Source organism: Sciurus carolinensis, chromosome 3 (assembly GCF_902686445.1).
Source record: "Sciurus carolinensis chromosome 3, mSciCar1.2, whole genome shotgun sequence".
NCBI lineage: Eukaryota > Metazoa > Chordata > Mammalia > Rodentia > Sciuridae > Sciurus > Sciurus carolinensis.
The window spans coordinates 49,961,887-49,982,847 of NC_062215.1; the positions used below are offsets into that span (position 1 = coordinate 49,961,887).

At 45.7% G+C, this 20,961-nt stretch overlaps 1 protein-coding gene across 15 annotated transcripts in view; it reads left to right on the top strand.

Moving 5' to 3' along the window:
• Nucleotides 1-20,961, top strand: part of Gas7 (growth arrest specific 7) — a 234,159-nt gene that overhangs the window by 121,491 nt on the left and 91,707 nt on the right. For 2 of the 15 annotated variants that reach the window (XM_047543651.1, XM_047543656.1), the window contains exon 1: nt 16,376-16,392. The exons of 10 other annotated variants lie outside the window; for them this stretch is intronic. Coding sequence is in view for 1 of the 5 variants with exons in the window: in XM_047543649.1 (XP_047399605.1) it covers nt 5,404-5,406 (3 nt within the window). In the remaining 4 variants the exon portion in view is untranslated. Of the gene's footprint in view, nt 1-5,242; nt 5,407-8,163; nt 8,180-16,375; nt 16,393-20,961 lie in introns of those variants that run through there. 3 more of the 15 variants (XM_047543652.1, XM_047543649.1, XM_047543658.1) reach the window with 3 other exon arrangements.

Below are 20,961 nucleotides of genomic sequence, written 5' to 3' on the forward strand. Positions count from 1 at the left end.
CACCCTCCCCATATCAGCATTTTCTTGGAAATGATGAACTACTCATTTCTTGGTTTAGCTTCTGCGACTGATTCTCAACAACCACATCCATTCATTCCCCATGTGGTCCCTGAATGTCAGAAACTGGGCCAGGTGCAAGAGGGAAAGAATGAAGACCTGGCCCAGGGAGTGCTACATGGAATAACAGGTCACAGAAGAGGGAGGCATTGGCCCCAGGAGCATCAGGAGCGAGTTTTTCTCCCACTACTTAGGTGAAAACGTGTCTCAAGTTCATCTCTCTCCTTGATTTTCTTATGAACTCTGAGTAGACCTGTTGGATTTTACCACCTTCTCTGTGCAGCCGATGGACCACACTGAACCCCACTGCCCATTGATCACCTTGAACATGGATCTAGAGCCAACACACTCCACCACATCCCCTTACCCTGGTTCCCTGCCTCTGACTGGCTCTCTGGGTCCCTGGTCCTCACCTCTCATTCTCTCTGGAATCAACTTTCCCTCTTCCCATGGCCCCTTATCTCATCAGTTACCAAAGCTTATTCTGCTTCTTGCATCATGTCCTGGTGCCAGGGTCAAGCCCTTCTTTTGTGTCCCTGCTCTGAGGCCAATTCTTTATCTTCTGACAAGCTTCCCTTGATCCTCCCAGCCAACAGTGACCCCGCCCTCCTCCAGATTCTGAAAGCTCTTATTGTCTCCTGACTTATCCCTTGGCACTAGTTACAATCTGCTTTGATAGTTATTTCTTTTTTCACTTCTGTTTGTGACTTATCTTCCAAATTTTAGAAGTCAGGACCTACTATAATACTTGCCTCCATCTTCCACAGCAGTCAGGAAAGGGCAGTTAGCAGCTGTTAGTTGGTTAATTGATCATGTAGCCAAGAGACAGGGGAGGGTGGTCCTTGAGACCCTGTACCCTGGAGACTGCACAGGCTGGTGAATAATTTTTCCCTTCATGACTATGAAGCATTTAGAAAAAGTGAGTCATCGCCATACCCAGATGTTCTTTCTTATTAATTATCACTAGAAGACAACACGATTCATCCTAAGGAAGACAAGGGCCTACAGAGAATGTGGTCTATTTTGGTTGATAGTTTTCAATTCATTTGAAACAAAGAAAGGGGGCTTGTCTTATCTGACTCCATTAAACTCAGGAAAATTTGACTTGGTGGAAATGATTGTCAGTCTTTTCACTTTTGGATCATGAACTTTCTGCTGGCTCTCATTTGTACCTGTGGCCCCAGGAGGCAAGACCTACCTATTTGCAGAGGCCAAATGGAGAGATCATTGTACACTTCTCGCAGTCAACTCTAATGATAGAGGACAATTAACAAAACAGATCTCAAGTGACGTATGGATTGAGATGCCAAGAGCAACCCCACCAGTAAACCCATTCACATTGTATTTGTGAATCTTTCTTTTCCTGAGTGATTAACATTAGGGAAACCTAAAGAATAAAGTGTCTGCAGGACTAGTGTGTTCTACTTGGTCCAGTCTAGAGCATATTAGCTTACTGGTTTATAATGACCCAGAGAGGTCTCTTGCCCTTGTCCAGGGCCATGGTGGAGTTTGCAAAGGTGACTATTTCTGTGTAACCAGTAGCGGTATATTTCTGTGTTATATCCATTCATCTGTGCAGTGCCACTTCTAATGCTGAACAGGCTTAAAACTGTCCCCTCTTTGTGGTTTTAAAACCAAGAAATCATGGACTATGAAAGCTCCCATGGCCATTTTAATTCCACAAAGCCTGAAGGCAAAGGTTTTGTCCATGTAGGATCAAATGCAGTTTTGCTTTTATCTTCCTGTGGGTGAGTGAGATTGCAAGAGCAAAGAGGGACCTTGATTCTGTCTGTGCATTTCTGTGGCATTTCTGGCCTCCAAGGTGAGGGCTGGGCTCCCCATCAGCCTCCCTCCCGTACCTCAGAGAGAAGATGCCAGTAACTGCTACCAGTGGGGCCCCCCGCCTCTGGATGCACTACTCACCTCCTCTTAGTGACTGGCTTGGGGCCATTTGACAACTGCAAGCATAGCGTTTCTTTTTCTTTTTATGATGGAGGGCAAGAGGGAAAGAGAGAGATTGCTTCAAAATTGCTTGCCCCAAGTCTCTTCCTCTAATTTATATACCCTAGGACTATGATGAAAAATTTTGAAACCAATTGAGTGCATTGTAGTTAAACATAATATGGGGCTCATTTTGATATATTCATAAATGTATCTAACAGTTCTCTCCATTTCAATCCCCAGTACTCTTTCCTTCCCTCTTCTTCCTTCCCCTGATCCCCTTCCTATATCCTATTGGTCTTTCTAGTTATTTATTTTCTAATAAAAATGAATTATAGTTAGGTATTACTATACATTGTAGTTATATATAAAACTGGAATGCTGTGTGATATATTCGTGCATGCCCATAGCATAACTTGGTCAGCCTTATTCCCCAGTTCTCCTTTGTCTTCCCTTCTCCCTCACCCTGGTCCCCTGCTTCTGGGTCACTACTGTTCCTTCTGTGATGAAATTTTGTGAAGAATAGCACTGATGATGTCTCCTCCTCTGCTCAGCACCCACTGTTGGTTTCTTCTGGCTTATAAAAAAAAAAGTCTATATTTGCATTTCCTTTCACAAACAGACTTACCTGCTTTTTAGTACTGCCCCTCTCCTGTGTGTGTGTGTGTGTGTGTGTGTTTGGTACCAGAGATTGAACCCAGGAGCACTTAACCGCTGAGTCACATCCCCATCCCCTTTTTATATTTTATTTAGAGACAGGATTTCACTAAGTTGTTGAGGCTGACTTTGAACTCGAGCTCCTCCTGCCTCAACCTCCAAAGCCACTGGAATTACAGGCATCGGCCACCACACCCAGCTCCTGCTGGCTACTTGGCTTGGAGTATCATCATCCCCTTGCCTTCCTTCCTGATCCATCTCCTCTGTTAAATGCAGATAATTATTTTCCCTGTTGTTTTATTAGGTGGATTAAGTCACATCAGATATGTGAGACTTACAACAGCACCTAGCCGAATGAGTGCCTAATAACAGATCCCTGTGGTCATTCTTACAGATGGGAGCCCAACTCTTAGATAGGGGAAATAGAGACCCCCAAGCAGCCATGTCGATGGCTCTGAGAAGGAAAAGATGAGTGTGGAAGGAGAATACCAGAAAGGTGGGACACTGACATGGAGAGCCAAGAGTTGATGCATCCAAAGGAGAGGCTCCCTGTGACCCACTCTGAGTGTGCCACGTCCCTCAGCAGAAGAGCCCATGACTCACAGGGTACTGACTGCGTTGCCTCAGTTTCCCCAATGTCCCTTTGGATTGTGTTCACCATTTTGCATTGTGCAAATAATTTCACCATGAACAGGGGTTTATAAACATCAGTTCTTTGAGATATATACCCAGAAGTGGAATTGTTAAACCATAGGATGATTCTATTCTGTTCACTTTTTTTTTTTTTTTTTTTTTTTTTTTGAGGTCTCACCATGCTTTTTCCCCTGGGGGATGCACCATTTTACGTTACCTCCAACAATGCACAAGGGTTCCAATTTTCTACATCCTCACCAATACTTGTTCTTGTCTGGTTTATTTTCCCATATTTTTTTGTTGGCAAATTATAGTTGTATTTCTGTCTTTTTGATAGTAACTTTCCTAATGGATGTGAAATAATAACTCATTGTGGTTTGATTTGCATTTCCCTAATGAGTAGTAATATTAAGCATGTTTTCATGAGCTTGCAGGGTATTTTCACATCTTCTTTGGAGAAATGTCCTTTGCTTAATTTTTAAGGGGTTGTTTGCTTTTCATTGCTGAGTCTAGACTTCTTGGACTCAGGGAAACTAGCGCCTCACCTTCCAGCCACTCATGATAGCAACAATAGTAATAGCTGCTTTTATTGAGCATTTACATCTTTTTTACACTATGCTGAATGCTTACATGGGTCTGTCCCCTTGGATGTTCCTGATAACCTTTTGAGAAAGAACTGTGACTATTTCCATTCTCCATTTCACTATGAAGAAATTAACTCTACAGGCCTTGCCCAAGGTCTCCCAGCCTGTGAGCAAATTGTGTGTGTGTGTGTGTGTGTGTGTGTGTGTGTGTGTGTATGTGTGTGTGTGTGTGCTGGGGATGGAACCCAGGGCCTTGTGCATATGAGGCAAGTACTCTACCATATCCCCTGGCCCAACTTATGAGTAATGAGACAACTACAGCTTAGTTCTGATCTGACTCCATCTGTAGATGGGAGACTTAATTTCTTAGCCCCTAACCCAGGAGCAGCTGTAAAACTGCTTCCTAAATAACAGTTCATCCATATGCTTGTGAGAAGCAGTGTCAAATAGGAAACCACAAAGACCTCAGGACCTCAATTTTTCTGTAAAACCATATTTCACTCTTTATAAGAATTAGTTTCTAGAATCCCAAAGGTTTGCCTCTGAGAGTAATCATAGAAATATATGGAACTTTAAGTGCTGAATCTCCAGCTACCCCAGAAGGCTTCTAAATGGAAGATGATGGATTCAGCATGGATCCAGACATAAACTCAATTAGTTGGTGGGTGCCGCATGGCCGTCTGGGCCAATCCTTTCTTCACTTGTAACTTACAACTTTGCAATCCTGCAGCCCTGTCATTAGAGTCACATAGCATTACCCCCTCCTTTGCATACTGTCTGTCCAGGCTTGGTGGTTGTGAGGAAAAAGTGAAGGCCCAGGCTGGAGACCCACATCTTGGCCTCTTGGGGGCACCAGATTAACAGCCCTGGACAGGTGTCAAACAATGGGTCTTTGGGGAAACATTCCCCATTCTTTTTAAGTGGACTTTTATCTGGCCTTGGTTTCACACAGCTGGGGCCCAGGCCAGGGCCAGAGCAAGGGCCAGAGCTGTGTCTTAGGGTTGGGAAGAAGTTGGCAGAAACATTCCCCAGTGGAGTTTGGGCAGGCCCAGGGAGTCCTGCCTAAAATGCAGTGGACAAAGCTGCCCTTGTCCACAGGCCTGCGGGGTGGGAGGCATCTGGTCAGTGACACAGGCTTGGCCATTGTATGCCCTGACCTCAGCCAACTTTTTTTTAGCTGAGAAAGGGAAAAAAGAGTGAAAGGGGGGGAAAAAATGAAGTCCTCCAGAAACTTTGCATCTGGAAAGTCCAGAATGAGTTGTTGATTTCCCAACAGACGCTGGAGCAGATTTGGAAGGAACTATGCAATGTAGTGGGTTCTTTGTGCAAGAACAGCTATGAGAAAAGCCACAGGAACATCCTCCGGGGTGCCCAGAGCACAGGCCTTGGGGTGGCTGCTTGTCAGCCTCACTTCCCGCAGAGGGTGAAATGGAGAGGAAGCTGACCAGAGCGGGGCTCTGAGTCTGGGAGCTTCAGACCAGACCTCAGTCTCTGGGTACAGCAGCCCCCAAGGAGGATCAGCCCTTCTTCAATGGTAAGACTCAAACCTGCTCACCTGCAGGTATATGTTCACATATCCTTCTCTGCTTATTCCTCAGATGGCTCTGATGCTTTAAAGAGGCCATTCTGAAAACCCTGAGTTTTGGGTTCTACCTGCTGAGCTTTGAAGGTCTGGGGACCCTGATTGTCTGGGGGTAACTTTCGTGGGCCTATGGCATGAACAAGGAGAAAAGACAACATAGGCCATTGTGTAAGAAATCAGAAGAGGATGGGAGAAGGGAAAGGTTTAAGAAGGGGTGTTTGCAGAGGGAAAGGGGTCCCCCGGAGCAGTGTAGTTGCAGGTATGTGATGAGAAAGAGTGGTGATGTGGTTTATACTCTGGGGCCTGGAGTTCAAATCTTGCTCCCTTTACTTTTCCAGATATGAAATTTGGCTTCTTCCTATGTTCTCCTTCTTGCCCACCATGGCCCAGTTCTACCTGGGGCACTAGTAGGTACAAGCTTTTGGGGGAGATTAGGAAATGCTACATGAAGATGGAAGGGATGAGCTCTCGGAAGCCTCAGAAGGTAGTGGAGTATCTGCCCAGTAATATACTATGGTTCCAAGCCTGGCTGGGGCTTCTTTCCAGTTTGGGAGTGGCGGCTACCACAGTGGAAGCTCTTCTCAGACTTAGGGATAGAACAGCCTTGTTCTGCCACCAACCTTTCCGCCTCCATAAATTAGACATTCCCTTTCTGGGGAAAGAGAAACCTCTTGTCAGTTTCGACTTTTGGTGACCACACTATAAAGGCTCTGTACAGCTGAGAGGTCCAGTGTGTATGGAAAGGTGAGACTGTTTCTGCTCAGAATCTTCCTTCTCCCACCTCACTGGGCCAGTGAGCATCAGTGATTTTGGTGGGGCTTCTGAGAAAGGCCTGAACAAGTGCCAGCAGAAGAGAGATAGTGCTTGTTATCCAGGAGCATCCTCCAAAGGGCCAGTTGACCTCCTAGGAAAATCCACAGCAGAACTTCTTAAAGGTAGCACCATGGCACATACCTGTAATCCCAGCTGCTCACTCAGGAGGCTCAGACAGGAGAATAGCAAGTTCAAGACCAGGCTATGTAATTTAACAAGAAACAAGACCTTGTATCAAAATAAAATAAAGTAAATAAAAAGAATGGGGATGCAGCTCAGTGGTAGAACACTTGTCTAGTGTGTGCAAGGTCCTAGATTTAATCCCTAGTGCTGCTGAAAAAAGAAAGTTGATGTTAATATGCATCTGGATTGCCCAAGGGTCTTCAAAATGCAGATCCATTGCTGGAGTATGGCTTGGGACTCTGTATTTTTAGCCCACTCCCCAGAGGATTCCTGTTCTGCTGGTGCAGAGGACTATCCTTGGAAAATCATTGCTGTAAGGAACGCAGACCGACTGGTTCATCAAGTTCTAACCAAGTCACAGCTGCCCAGCATCTGCTGTGGGTGCTCGGGGTGCTTTCAGGTCTGCCTGCCAACAGTGGCATGGTGCTTCTTAGGGAAGGAGGGAATAGCAAAAAAGATGAACAATGAAGGACATGAAAGGAGCTGGGAAGAGCCCAAGAAGTCAAGCTCTTGATAATGTGGGGTATGTGGGTGCCAAGGCCATGGGTGAGGTGTGCCCAAGCTGACATGGACTGTGCGTTTGGGGTATAATGTGAGGGGTAAAGTGGGTGTACTAACTGCTAGCAGGTAGACCCAGAAAAATTCCACCGGAGCCTATCTGTGGTGTGAGCAGGTGAATTCTAGTTTAAGAGCATAACAGATGATGGACACAGAGATAGAAGCCCAACATGCGGGGCGGAAATCAAGTTGCTAGGCCAACAGAGCTGGGACCTTGAATGTGGCTCTAACAGGGAGACATGGACGTGTAGACCTATCAGGACAGTACTCCCTGTGCTGAGAGATGGAATCCCAAGTGCCTGAGGCCTGGGCAGCGTTTCAGGAGTGGTCCATGCCTCCAAATCACATGTCTATACTTGAGTGTGCATTTTTTCCTCCTATAAAAATGGCATGTTCTTAAAACAGATATATTATTACCAACACTTAGAATCATTGAATATTAGGATATATATATCCCACAGAGACCATCTGGTCCAACTTCTGCATTTAAGGGATGAGGAAATGGAGGCCTCCCCACAGAGATGCAGCGGGTTGCTTAAGATCTCAGAGTAAGACCTAAGCAGCTTCAGTCCTGGCCCTCAGGTCCCAATTCACATCCTGTGTTCTTCCCACATTGCCACAGCACCATGCTCATTCCTGAACCTTGATAGTAAGGTCCTTGGCTGTCACCCTCTGTCTAGTTGATATGCATCAGTAGCAGAGACTCCAATAGTGCAGCCGAATTGGGTTGGTTGCAACGCGCCCCTTACTGACTCAGAAACTGCCATAGCCCCCATTAAGCTTCATCTCCCTCTGGGGCTCCTGGTTCAGAACCAATTAGGAGCACCTCTTGGCGTCAGAAGTCTTTGATCAAGATGACTGGGAGCACAGGCAGTTAGAGCTGCAGAGTTAACCAGAAGTAACTAGAATGAGTCTCCATGGTGAGACTTGCTACTTCTATTTCCTTTTGGTGCCCGCGGGCTGCTGCAGCCCCCAAGGAGCGACCACAAAGCCAGGCCAGCTGGATGGCAGCCATGGGCGGTGGGGGCAGGCAGAGCCACCCACCTTTATGCTCTAATGAGCTTCCATCTGCCTTTTGTTAAAATGACACCAACTCCCTGAGGATGCCTGCTTTTGCCCCTGGAGCATCTGCACAGAGCAGCTATATCCCCTGCCCTTGAAGTTTCTTCTGGTAAGTAGTTGTTTTGCATGTGATGACAAGCTAGCAACCTTCAACTGCCTTCCTGACTTCCTAACAAGTTCTTTTTATTATTATTATTATTTAATATATTTTTATTTTTAATTAATGCACAATAATTGCACATACTTATGGGGCACAATGTGACAGTGCAGTACATGTATACAGTGTGTAATGATCATTTGACAGTAATTGGCATATCCATCTCCTCAGACAGTTATCATTTCTTTGTGTTGGGAACATTCGAAATCCTTTCTACTAGCTGTTTTCAAATATTCAATTAATTGTTGTCAACTCTATTTATCCTCCTGTGCTACGGAGCATTAGAAGTTATTCCTCCTACCTAACTGCATCCCTTTACTTGTTAACCATCCTGTCTGCCTCCCCCTCCTCCCCCACACACTTCCCAGGCTCTGCTGGGAAGTCAATTTTTTAGCTTCCACATATACCTCTGAACTTCTTAAATTCATTTTTAATGGGACAGTGCTTGGTAATTTGGGTTGCAGGTTTTCTTTAGAGGCATAACAACTATAGAAATGCCAGCAATATTGAGAAAGGGGTTTGGGGGGTTTTGTAGCTTAATGATAAAGAAGAACTTGGGAGGATAGTATATATTCTCTGTCTGTCTCTCTCTCTCTCAATACTAAGTGTTGTCAAATCTCTCTTGTTCCTAGACTTTCACCTTTGCAAAGGGAAATTTGACCATGAACCATCTAGATGGGTCTTACCCTACCAGGAGCTCCCCAGGGAGATAGTTAGAAGTGAACACTCCTCAAAGTGTCCCTTCAAAAGCGTCTTCTAAGTCAGGTACAATGGTGCTCAACTCTAATCCTAGCTACTCTGGAGGCTGAGGCAGGAGAAGTTCAACTGGGCTACTTAGGGAGACACTGTCTCCAAAAAAAAAAAAAGTCTCCTAGGACACAATAAATAATTGATACTGTTATAGATACAAGCTAGCATAGAAAAGGTAGGATATTTTTCAAAAACATTTACCTTCAAGAGAAATGATAAACGTTAGCCCAACTCCTTTAAACAACTTGGGACATGTCAGCACAGATTGGCCATAACAGTGGCAAAAAAGTGAAGAATCCCCAAGTGGTTGGCCGCCTTATGCAGACCTGAGATCATACCATGGCCACAATCTCGCATCCTGATTTGGGCATGTATTTCATGTCCAGTTGTGTTAAATCGTCTTATTTTATTGATGTCTCAGCTTTTCTTTCCCACTAATTCCAAGTCATATTTGACTGAGGAAATGGAAGGATACCTAGACTAAAAGATTTGAAGTCTATTCTTTTGGGGAAAATATGCAGTTAAAAAAAAAACAAAAACAAAAACTAATGTTTCATGACCATTTGTGTTTCTTGTCAGAAGCTCTCTGTTGTCCCCGTTTGTTTATGTGGCTGCTGCTTTTGCAACTGAGCTGGACATTTAAATGCTTTGAAATTTCCCTTGTGGTGGTGTTAGGCTCCATTACGAAAGACATCCCCTGGGTTCTGGAACCTCAGCGCTTGAGGGCTGGCAGCCCCTTCGCTTTACAGAGGAGGAAGCAAAGTGCCACAAAGATGCTACAGGAAATGCACACATGATAGCTTGTTGTCTGTAACAACACTTGGGAGGTGTGCTTGCTTTCTTTTTTGATATGGGGGATTGAAAACAAGGGTGATTTACCCCTGAGCTATGTCCCCAACCCTCTTTACATTTTATTTTGAGACATGGTCTTGCTAAGTTGCCCAGGCTGGCCTCAAACTTGCCATCCTCCTGCCTCAGCCTCCTCAGTGCTAGGATGACAGGTTTGTGCCATCAAGTCCGGCCTGCTAGTATGTTTTCTACTAATGCTTTTGTCTTCCTGAATTGGAGGTAGACTGTAAGAATGGTCCACTCTATTTTGAAACTGTCAGAGGAGTGGGAGAGAATGAACCCAGACTCTTCAACTGCCCATCAGGAAGAGGGGTGTTTGAATTCAGTACTTGTGTTAATCAAAGTCTGGTGGTATGGCCTGGATGTGGTTTCATCTGTCCCTCAAAGGTTCATGTGCTGAACATGGGATCTTGGTCCCCAGTGTGGACATGTGGAGGTATGAGAGCCTTTTAGAGGCAGCAGCTAATGGAAGGTGGATAGGTTATGGGGCACTGACCTCTCTGAGTGCCCTCTCATAAAAAGAGGAATGTTACAAAGCTTATAACGCGGGGCCACACCACATGTTTGGTCCCTTCTGCTGCTGCTGATTCCCTTCCTATTTCTGTTTCTCGGATGTTGTAACACCAGTTCCATGTTCTTGGACCTCCCAAACTGTGAGCTAAATAAATCTCTTTTCACTATTAAATACACAGCCTCAGGTATTTTTTACAGCAATGCAAAATGGACTCATACAACTGGTGAGCAGAGTCTCTCGGGTTTTCTAGCTTCTGAAGGTGCCGGGAGCAGACTACTTTGCCCTTTATAATTGCCTTGAAATATCAGGACCAACAGACCTTAGCACTGGAACAAAGCAGGAGAGCTTTCTCTGGAGTTTCCCAGCCCAAGTTTCAAGATCTGAAAACAATCCCTGCTTCCCATCCTACTTGGGAGCTGTTCTGTGTTTTCAGGAGCACCAGTTCCTGCCCCCCACACCTATGCACAGTCTCTCCTTGGGTCCCGAGGGTCTAAAACATAATGTAAGACCTTCAGGTACCTGCTTCAAACCTCTGTAAGAGGCTGAAGGAGTGACGCTGATATTCAGTGGCACAACTACACTGATTGGTCAATGCTGAGATCCTTCCAAATGATGCAAAAGAGAGAGGAGAAGTAACCTTCAGATCCTTGTCATGCTGTAGGGTGTCCCTGGACAGAAGCCACCAACAAAAAAGGACCAGCCATCTCAGATACAAGAAGTATGTGGCTATTCAGATTCCCCACATGTCTTGCATTATCTATTAATTGGCCCTTCTTTCTTCTATCTGCAGTGCAATGACCATAAAGATCTCTTTCTCCAGGGTTGGGGGAGGAATGTGTGCAAAGCCTACATAGAAGGCATTTCTTTCTTACTCTCTATGCCTTGACCTCTAGACTCTAGAAGGCTGTGAAATGGCTTCTGACCCAGGAGGGGGGCATCTAACTCATCCTTTCATTTTGCAGGATCATTTGCAAATCTTTTCATCAGTCCTGTCTCCCTGGAGACCCCATGTTTTCTAACTTAGCAAATTTCCCAGTGAGGATTGACTTCCTGTCTCCTTGCTGCATGGACTCCATTGTAATTGTGTTCATCAAAATTCCTGGTTAACCAGATCACTCTATTCCTTTATAGGGTCAGAAAATAGAGACCATTGTTCTATGTCCTCTCCCTACCCACTCCTGAGAAACATACCCAGTGAGTTAATTGGCCCTCAGGGAGGTGCTGGGGGTTTACAGATGGACATTCAGGGTGGCCAGAATTCTCACTGAGCCTACCAGGATCAGGATAGGTCTGGAATGTCCAAAGGATTTCAGCCTTCAGGTCTTTGGTTGGCAGGTTTTCAGGTCCTGGGAGAAAACTCCTGTGGCACCAATGTCTATCTCCTGTGGTGGGCACCAATAACAATCACAGTGTGAGCCTGCCTCCCATGAACAGTGATGGGTGGGGACATGATGGAAAGAGACTGATTCCATGTGGAAGAGCATGGCAGATGCTTCAGGGGAACTGGAATTTGCATCCTGGCTAGGGGAACCCAAGTTAGTTAACCCAAGTTAGCACTCTTGGGTATCATCTAGGAAGCCTTTGGGGCAGAGGGTTCACACATGAGCCAGTGGAAGATTCAAGCCAGTGAGATGTGGATTTTTGCTACCCTATCCATTGTGACCCCATCCATATACTCTGGGCAGTGAGGCCAGGCCTAAAGACACTTGGATTGTACTAAGTTTTGAAGAGTGCTGGGGACATTTGCATTGAAATGATAAAAGCCTGGTTTGGGAAGTTCCTTTTATGGATTCAAAGAGGCAGCCTGGCTGAGCAGGTGTTTCTCATAAGGAGTCTTCAGTGAGGGCTTCTTTGAGCTTTGGCTCTGGGAATCCAGTGAGAGCTTACAAAGCAGAGGATATGGAACAAGTGAGGTCTTTGGAAAGCTCTGTCTGGCTACTGAGTTTTCCCTCAGCCTGCAAGTATACCAGCCTGTCCACCTCAGTGGATTCTAGGGCTCAGAATTTCCTATGAAAGCTGATTGTTCATGGAGCCACTAGAATGAAGGTAAGTGTCACAATGCCAGGGTCTTTGGTGTCCAGGAACCCATCCCTTTTGTTGCGTTCCCCCTGGTTGAGAAGCTCCTGTCTCTGAGGAAGAGACATGTGCAGACACTAAATGTCAAAGGACAGAGGAGGGAGCCAACCAGGAAGGTATCTGATAGCTTTGACAGGAGGAACAAGAGGACACAGAGGATATTTCTTTATTGGAATGATGTCTTAGTTCATTTTCTGTTGCTGTAACAAAGTACCTGAGTCTTGTTGCTATATAAAAAAGAGGTTTTTTCAGCTCATAGTTCTGTAGGTCCAAAAGTATGGCACCAACATTGGCTTCTGCTGAGGGCCTCATGCTGCACAGTAACATGATAGATGATGTCACATGGTAGAAGAGTAAGGTGGAGGAAAGGAAAGCAAGTCACATGGTAAAAAAGGCAAGAGAGTGAGCTGAGGAAGCTGAATGTGCTTTACAACCATTCCAGCCCCAAGGGACCTAATCCACTTCCAGTGGTGATGCCTCCAGTAACCTAAGGATCTCCCACTAGGCCCCACCTCTTAAAGGTTCTGCTCCACTCGACACTATTATTCTGGAGACCAGGCTTCCTGCACAGGAACCTTTGGGAACGAATCATAGTATAAACCACATGCATAAACCACATGCATAAACCACAGTATATAAGAAGGAAGAGCAGTAGCCTACTTCCATCTTCCTTGGTATCTCACTTTTATTTTCTCTTGCTTCTTGATCTTTTCATGTATTATCTGGAATTCATGAACCAAGTAATCATGTCATTTTTTATAGTCTCTTGTGAATAGTGACCCATATACACAATTCTATAGCAATTATTAATGCATTTTTCTAAGTTACTTTCAGTCTTCAACCTTGGTTCTTTTGACTGTGATGTCTTCATTCTTCACCTTTGCATGTCTTAATATTTCAGGCATTTGAAGTCCATCTTTTAAGTACTGTTGGCTTCTTATCCATAGTTTCCAGATTCAAGGGTTCCACTATCTGATTGGGAATATTTTAAAAGAAAAAAAAAAAAAGTTTTTGGTACCAGGGATTGAACCCAGGGGTGCTCAACCATGAGCCACATCCCCAGTCCTTTTTATATTTTATTTTGAGACAGGGTCTCACTAAGTTGCCTAGGACTTTGCTAAGTTGCTGAGGATGGCCTTGAACTTGTCATCCTCCTGCCTCAACCTCCCAAGTCACTGGGATTACAAGTGTGCCCCACTGCACCCAGCAGAAATTGTCTTTATTTAACATGTTTTTTTAGTCAGCTATTTCGCTTCTGTGACTAAATGATCTGACCAGCACAACTATAGAGAAGGAAAGGTATATTGGAGGGCTCACAGTTTCAGAGGTCCTAGTCCATAGAAGGCTGGTTCCATTCCTCGGGGTTTGAGGTGAGGCTGAACATCATGATGGAGGACTATGGCAGAGGGAAGCAACTCACATCATCAGGAAGCAGAGAGAGAGAGACTCCACTCTCCAGATACAAAGTACATACCCCAAAGCCATGCCCCAATTCCAATCTCCTCCAGCCACACCCTACCACTTCAATTAATCCCATCAGGGATTAATTCATTGATTGGGTGAAGACTCTTACAACCCAATCATTTCTCCTTTTGGGGGACACCTCACATCCAAACCATAACATGTGTGCAGACTTTCTTTCTTGTCATTATTACCTGAACAATACAGTAGAACTATTTAGTTAGCATTTCTATTGTTTTCCATGTTAAAAGTAACCTAGAGATGATGGCGCCTACACAGGAGGATGTGTGTAGGTTCTATATAAACACTACAGTGTTTTGTAGAAGGGACTTGAGCACCTGGGGGTTTTGGCATCTGTGGGTGTCCCCCTGTAGATACTGAGGGACGACTGCACTTTCCCTAAGGAGGACTCATGCATAGCAGTGTTTCTGAGCCCTTGTATGTAGAATGTATTTCTCTCACCTTCCCTCATTCCTGAAGGGCAGCTTGGCTACATGTAAGGATCTGGTCCCATACCACATGGGAAGTGTCTTTTGAGATGTGGCTACGAGAAGTCTGAGACCAGTCTCGTGCCTTTTCATTTATTTATTTTACATCTTCTCATTTACATGGCTGTAGGAATGTATCCTTTGTTAGTGTGTGTCTTCATGTTGGTCTTTTAAAAATCATTTTGCCTCCAACAGTGGAAGGTCCACCAGGCTGCACAGCTTGGGAAAGTTTTTCCCTATCAACCTTTGTTTACAGTTCCTTTCTGTTAAGAGCCTTTGTTCTGGCCTCCTCTTCAGGAACACCCAGTATCTATCTCTTGGCTTGCTGTTCAGTCCTCCTGTTTAATTTAATCTCTCTCTCTCTCTCTCTTTTTTTTTTTTTTTTCATTTTCTTTCCCTTCTGGGGAAATAATTCTCCACTTTGTTTTATGCATACTCACTTTTTGTTTTTGCAATACTAATTCTAGCTTTTATTGCAACCAATGTGCATTTTCTTTTTGTTAAAACCTCTGAAATTTGGGTTTTTCTTTTCTTTTTTTCTTAATTTTGTTTTCGTTTTCAAACCAACTTGCCTCTTTTTTTTTTTTTTTTTAATCTTTCTTTGCTTTCTCCTTTGGCTCTTTTGGTCTTGCATGCCATATCTCCCTTCCTTCTGCTGAGGTTGCTAAATAATCTAGTTTCCTGCATATTTCTCCTGGATACGATATGAGAAATCTGTGCTTAGATCTCGGTGCTTTGCTTGAGGCTTCTGGATGCTGTCCCTCTGACTGTTTTCTGCAGGTGAAGAAGTGCCCTGCAGTGCCTTTTCTGCTCACCTGCCTTCACTCAGAGTCCATTCAATCAGATCTGTCAAGAGCTGGGATCTGTTCACAGGTGGAGCACACACGTGCTCTGGGTTGCCGCCCTCCACCTGGTTCATGAAACAGCCTACTCAGATCAGTTTGAAACTCAGTTGCTACCACAATTCCCAGCCTTCATTCATTCATTCATTCATTCACTCACTCAGTGCTCTGGGCACTGGGCTAAGACTAAACTATGAAAAAGAGGGATGTTGTCCCTGCTTCCTCCCCTGACCAAGTCTCTATCCCTGGCTTCCAGAACAGCATGAAGACATCCCCAGGATTCAGCCTGTCTCCTAAGAAACTACTTGTGAAGCCCACACTCCCCAGGATGCACCATGCCATTGCCAGGTCACCCTGCTTCCTCCCTAGCTATTGTCTGTGAATTGCTATTTCTGAATGGATAGGAAGGCTGCCAGAGCTGCAGAGAGCAGTACTTTCACCTGTGAGACAAAGGAAAGGTGCCTGGCATTCTTGTAGACTCCGACTCTGAAGCTGGTGATGTCATGGTGGGAGGTGGGGCCCGCAATGAGTAGCTGTTCCCAGCTCTGTGTAGGAGTCTGCCCACCCTAAACAGGTGTCCAGTAGAAAAGGCGTGATGATGAAGTGAATCACAGTCTGCAGCCTGGCTGGTCTTTGTCTTTCCTGGTGGACCCTTGCGGTCCTCATCAGTAATTGGTCGACCCCTCTGTTCAGTACCTAATTGGCAGAAGAGGCCACTCCTGGACTCTCCTCCCACTTCTCAGGGTGAGCTATTAATGAACCAGTTTCCAGGAACTGAGGCCTCCCAGGCACACCCAGCCATGCCCTGGCTACTTCTGGACGTCCAGCTGGATGTATGGTTGGGGAAGGGCGAGAGTGCTGCCGAGTCCTTTGTGGAGGAACCTTCAAGCAGTGCCAATCACAGCACCCGGCTCATTAGCAGTCATTGTCATGGCAACGGGTCTGCCAGAAAGTGGCTCGTTAGGCTGACAACTTCAGAGATGTTATATATAGATCTGGGTGTGGGGGGAGAGGGTGTGGAGTCTTGTGGATATGCCTTTCTTAGCACTCCTATTGCTGCTGGGTTTGGGGTGTAAGAAGACATAGAATAGGGGACCTTAAAACTCTCTGATTTGGCTGCTAAATCAAGAGCCTGACGACCACCCGTGAACGCCTGCAAGTAGCATTTGCTCGCTGCTTCAGAAGGTAAGAGGCAGGTGCTCCCAGAAGCATCTCGCAGGTGGAGGTGGTGTCCCAGGATGAACTTGAACTTGAAGAGTGGCGGAGGTTGTGGGGAGCTGAGTGTAGGGGTTGGTACAGCCCGGAGGCTGCAGACCCGACCTTGAGTCTTAAAATCATTTGTTTGAAGAGTTTGAGGTTAGAGGATAGGATCTTTCTCTTTCATAAGTAACTATGCAGTACAGCACTGTGTTTTTACAAATTGTGCTTATTGAGATTTTATGGCCCCTCCCAGTTTCCATTTCAGAGGTGATGCTTTCTCTCAGTTTCTCCCACTAACCTGAGTAGCTCCAGAGTAGAGTGAACGTAGGACTCAGCCAGGATATGTGCTAAAAATGCAGACTCCCAGGCCCCAGTTTGATGTAGTGTTGGAATCAGGGCCCAGGAATATGCACGTTGACCCCTATCTGAGGTGTTGAATGGGTTGTCCCAGGGTGACCATGTTTTGAGAAACACTGCTGTAATGGCATTTTTAAAAATTTGTTTCTGTTTTTGCAGTGCTGGGGATCGAACCCAGGCCCTTATGCATGCTAGGCAAGTGCTCTGCCACTGAGCAACACCCACGGTGGGGATTTTGTTTTTAATCTCTAGGTGACAGCCCCTTGCTTCTCTGCTTGACTTTTACCCAGGGGGAATCAGTAGCCACCATTAAGATGAACATTTTTTTGGTTGTGTTGTTTTCAATAGGGAGACCAGGAAGTCAGCCTCCAGCTAGGGAACGTGACGGCTTGGAGGAGGCGATGATGTTTTTGCACATCTCCCAGGGAAGACATATGCTCATTTGGAGACTGTAAGACAGGCAGGAGAATCAGGCCTAAGCTGTCATCCTCCTTGGGTGGGAACTGGGGTAGTCCAGGTGAAGTTGTTTATAGTCCCTCAGGGAGAGATGAGCCAAGGGTAGCCTGGCATTGGGGAGCTGGAAAGAAGTCTCTAGAACAAACTAATACTTTTTTGTTCTGTTTTGTTTGTTTGATGCTAGGGGTAGATCTCAGGGCCCCTTGTATGCTAAGCATGTTCTCTACCCCCAGTCCAAAGCTAACATTTTAAAGTAGTTTGGTTTTACCGTTCAGTTAGCTGTGCAGCATTGGGCAAGTTATTAAGCCCTCGGCTCTTAACATTCCTTGATTTAAAATGGGAATAGATACCATCTATGCGACAGGCTAGTTGTGAAGATAAGGGAATTGTGTGAAGAGCCAGGCCCCGACCCTGGTGCACTGTAGACATTTGGTGACTGATGAAAGTCATCACCAATGTGTGCAATTGGGGTCCCATCTCAGATCTCCCTGGAGAACCTACCAGACTAGAGTTTTGAGGTGGTCTAGAAGCCTTGTAATATTACATATGAAATTGGGTGAAGTACAAAAACGGACAAGAATGTACATAGCAAACATTATACATAATGGCACCAAAGTAAAAAGAACCCAAAATGTCCATCCCTGGATGAATGGATAAACAAAATGTGGTATGTATATCCATACAATGGAATAATATTCAGATGTTTAAAAAGTGATGTGCTGATACATGCTACAAGATGCAAGACCCTTGCACCCTTTTGGGGGTACAGCAGATTGATATGTTTTCTTGTATTCTTAGAGAATATCTTTCATATACAGTTGAGCAGGTTGTTGACTGAATGAATAAGTGTGGGATGGAAAGGATTAAAACCCTGGTTGCACTTGGGTCCAGAATGGCTTCTCCCAGAGGAAAAGATAGGCTTTTATAATTCCCACAAAGTAATCTGTTTTAGAGTCAGAATTTCTGAGTTGGAGGAAACTACCTTCATTTTCTCCTACCTCTAATCTTCTCCCTGCTAGGTAGGGCCCCTGCCCCCTCACTGTGTCACCTCTGCCTCCTGTCCCTATTCCCATGGGAAAGAGCCGACAGAACTGAAGGAGAGAAGCCACAGGACTGAGGAAGGGAAGGGAAGGATTTAACTTGGAAGGAAACTAATTAGAAGAAGTCATGTAGGAGAAACCTTAATTATTAGGTGTTTATCCACACTGTATCCTTCTGATGACTCCTGCCCCCACCCTTCCACGGCCACTAAGAGTGAGGTAATGTTGGTGCTTTTGGCCTCTTAAATGAGGGCTTGTAGGTGGATCTAACTTCTATCTTTACCATATCATTTTTATTGTGATAAAATGTACCTAAATTAAAATGGCCCATCCACGACTTTGCTACCTTTATGATATTAGGTAACCTGTGGCCACTGTCTAGTTCAGAACATTTTCATCACCCCAATGGGAAAACCTGGTACCCATTCTCCCTCCCCCGAGCCCTCAGCAACCACAAACTACCTCAGTCTCTATGACTTTGCTCATTGTGGACATGTCATGTAAATGGACTTATATAATATGTGGCCTTTGGTCTGATTTCTTTCAATTGGCATGATGTCTTCAAGCCTCCTCCATGTCCAAGTATGTATTAGTGCTCAGTTTCTTTTTATTTCTGAATACTGTTCTGTTGTGTGGGTGCATCAGATCTCACTTCTCCCTCTATCCATTGGAAGGGCATTTGAGTTGCTTCCACTGGGATGCCATTGTGAAGAAGTTGTCATGAACATTTGTGTCTGATTTTTTATTTGACACTCGTTTTCAATTTGGGGGATGTATACCCAGTTGTCTCCACATCTTTTGTCTCCTCATTTGTTTGAGGTTAGTCAACAAGAGGAACTTCTTTCTAAGAAAGGAGGAGACAGGGGGCCTGTGGCTGTCTCAGCAGATGGAGGTAGGGTGATCAGATGGCAGGCTGAGAGGGGACCCATGGCCATGTGGGTGTAGGGTGGAAGCCACCTTCACCGCATTGGTCAGATTAGGAAATCAGCTGCTGGCCTGGTTGCCCTTCTCCTGGCTGCTTTCAGCACCTGTTGGTATTTTCTGGCTTGGTATCAGGGTACCTTTCCTGAGGCTCCTGCATTTCCTAGGTAGGGAAGACTTCAGGGTAGTTATTGTACCTCCTTGGTCATCCATGTCCTCACATGTCAACTGGGGTTTCTTCTGACACCACAGGGTTATATAGATAAATTACCCAAAGTCGTTTAAAGAGAAGAGTTGCGTGCAGCTGTGAAGAACGAGGAACAGGGTCCTTCTGCTCTTTCATAAGTGGGTCACCGAGGGGCAGGATGTTCAGTCCACCTGCTTTCCAGCCTGCAGAAGGCTCGGTCTCCTCACTGCCCAGCCTGCTCAACAGCACACGTTAGTCTGCACCTAAACGTGTTGCCCTTCCCTGCAGCTGTTCCTGGGGTTGTCTTGGAAACAGAAACCTCAGAGAAGTAACTGTTGATGGTGACATTTCCGATGTGAAGGGGACGTTGGGGTGGAGGGCTGTGCACTCTCCTCTCCTGAGCTTCACCTCACAGATGGTGGAGCCTGCGGGAAGCCCTGTCCCACTTGTACCCCCTTTCCAATGGGAACCCCATGTACTGAGCACTCCTGGTGGCAGACCCTCTCTGGTTGCCAGGTGTATTACTGTCGATCTCCCCTGCATCTTCCACAGCTGGGCTGATGTGGGCATCTTTCATTTCTGGCTGTCATTGGCCTGAGGCCGTGTGGTTGTCCTGTGGCCTAGGTAGAGGGCTGACCCTGAGACATTCTGAGCTGGGGGCTGGAAGGCCGTTTTCACAGAGAGGGCCCCTCCCTCTGCAGCCCTTTGCTGGCTGTGCGAGTTTCTGAACCTGAGTCAACACCCTTGAACAACTTCCCACTTCAGACACGTGTTATTCAGATGAGCACCGATGTTGCTGTCCCCTCTTGGGTGTTCTGGAATTCTAGACTCAAGGAAAGGGGATCTGGCATCTTAGCCCTTTGATTCTAGAATAGTTGTCTTTAGTCAAACCCACTTTTTTTTGGGGGGGTACCAGGGTTTGAACCAGGGGTACTTAACAACTGAGCCACATTCCCCCAGCCCTTTCTATTTTTTATTTCGAGACAGGGTCTCGCTAAGTCACTGAGGCTCAATCCTCAATCCTCCTGCCTCAGCCTCCCAAACTGCTGGGATTACAGGTGTGCATCACTGTGCCAGTTTTAAACCCTCATTCTTAAGACCCCTGGCCCTCCTGTGACTACTTCCACCTGCCCCAGCCAACATGTGCAACTACTATATGGGGATAATTCTCTTTCTCTCTCTCGCTCTCTCTTTCTCTCTCTGTCTTTATTTATCATTAGGTGATTTGTCTTGCTTGTACTCTGGTCATCTTCCAATTTGGGAGAGGCCAGAGCAGCGTGTGGAAGCCCAAGTGGCCCTGCTCAGGTGTGTGCCTGTGCTTAATGGACATGCGGTGTTGGAACGCGGACAACCTGGCGGGACACCGAGCCGCTTTCGGCCTGCCAGCTGTGCACCTCACTGTTGCTTGTGTAGAAAAAGGAATCAAAGCAGCTTTGCGGGTTAGCAGGAGCAGGTGTGGAAGACGGAAGCTTCCAGGGCATAGGAGAAAGCTTTTAATTAAGTTGTGAAAATTCAGAATGAAACCTACACCAGGGCCAGAGGCGGGCCGTGTTGACTGGCGATCCCAGGAGAAGCTGGGATTTGCTCATCCCC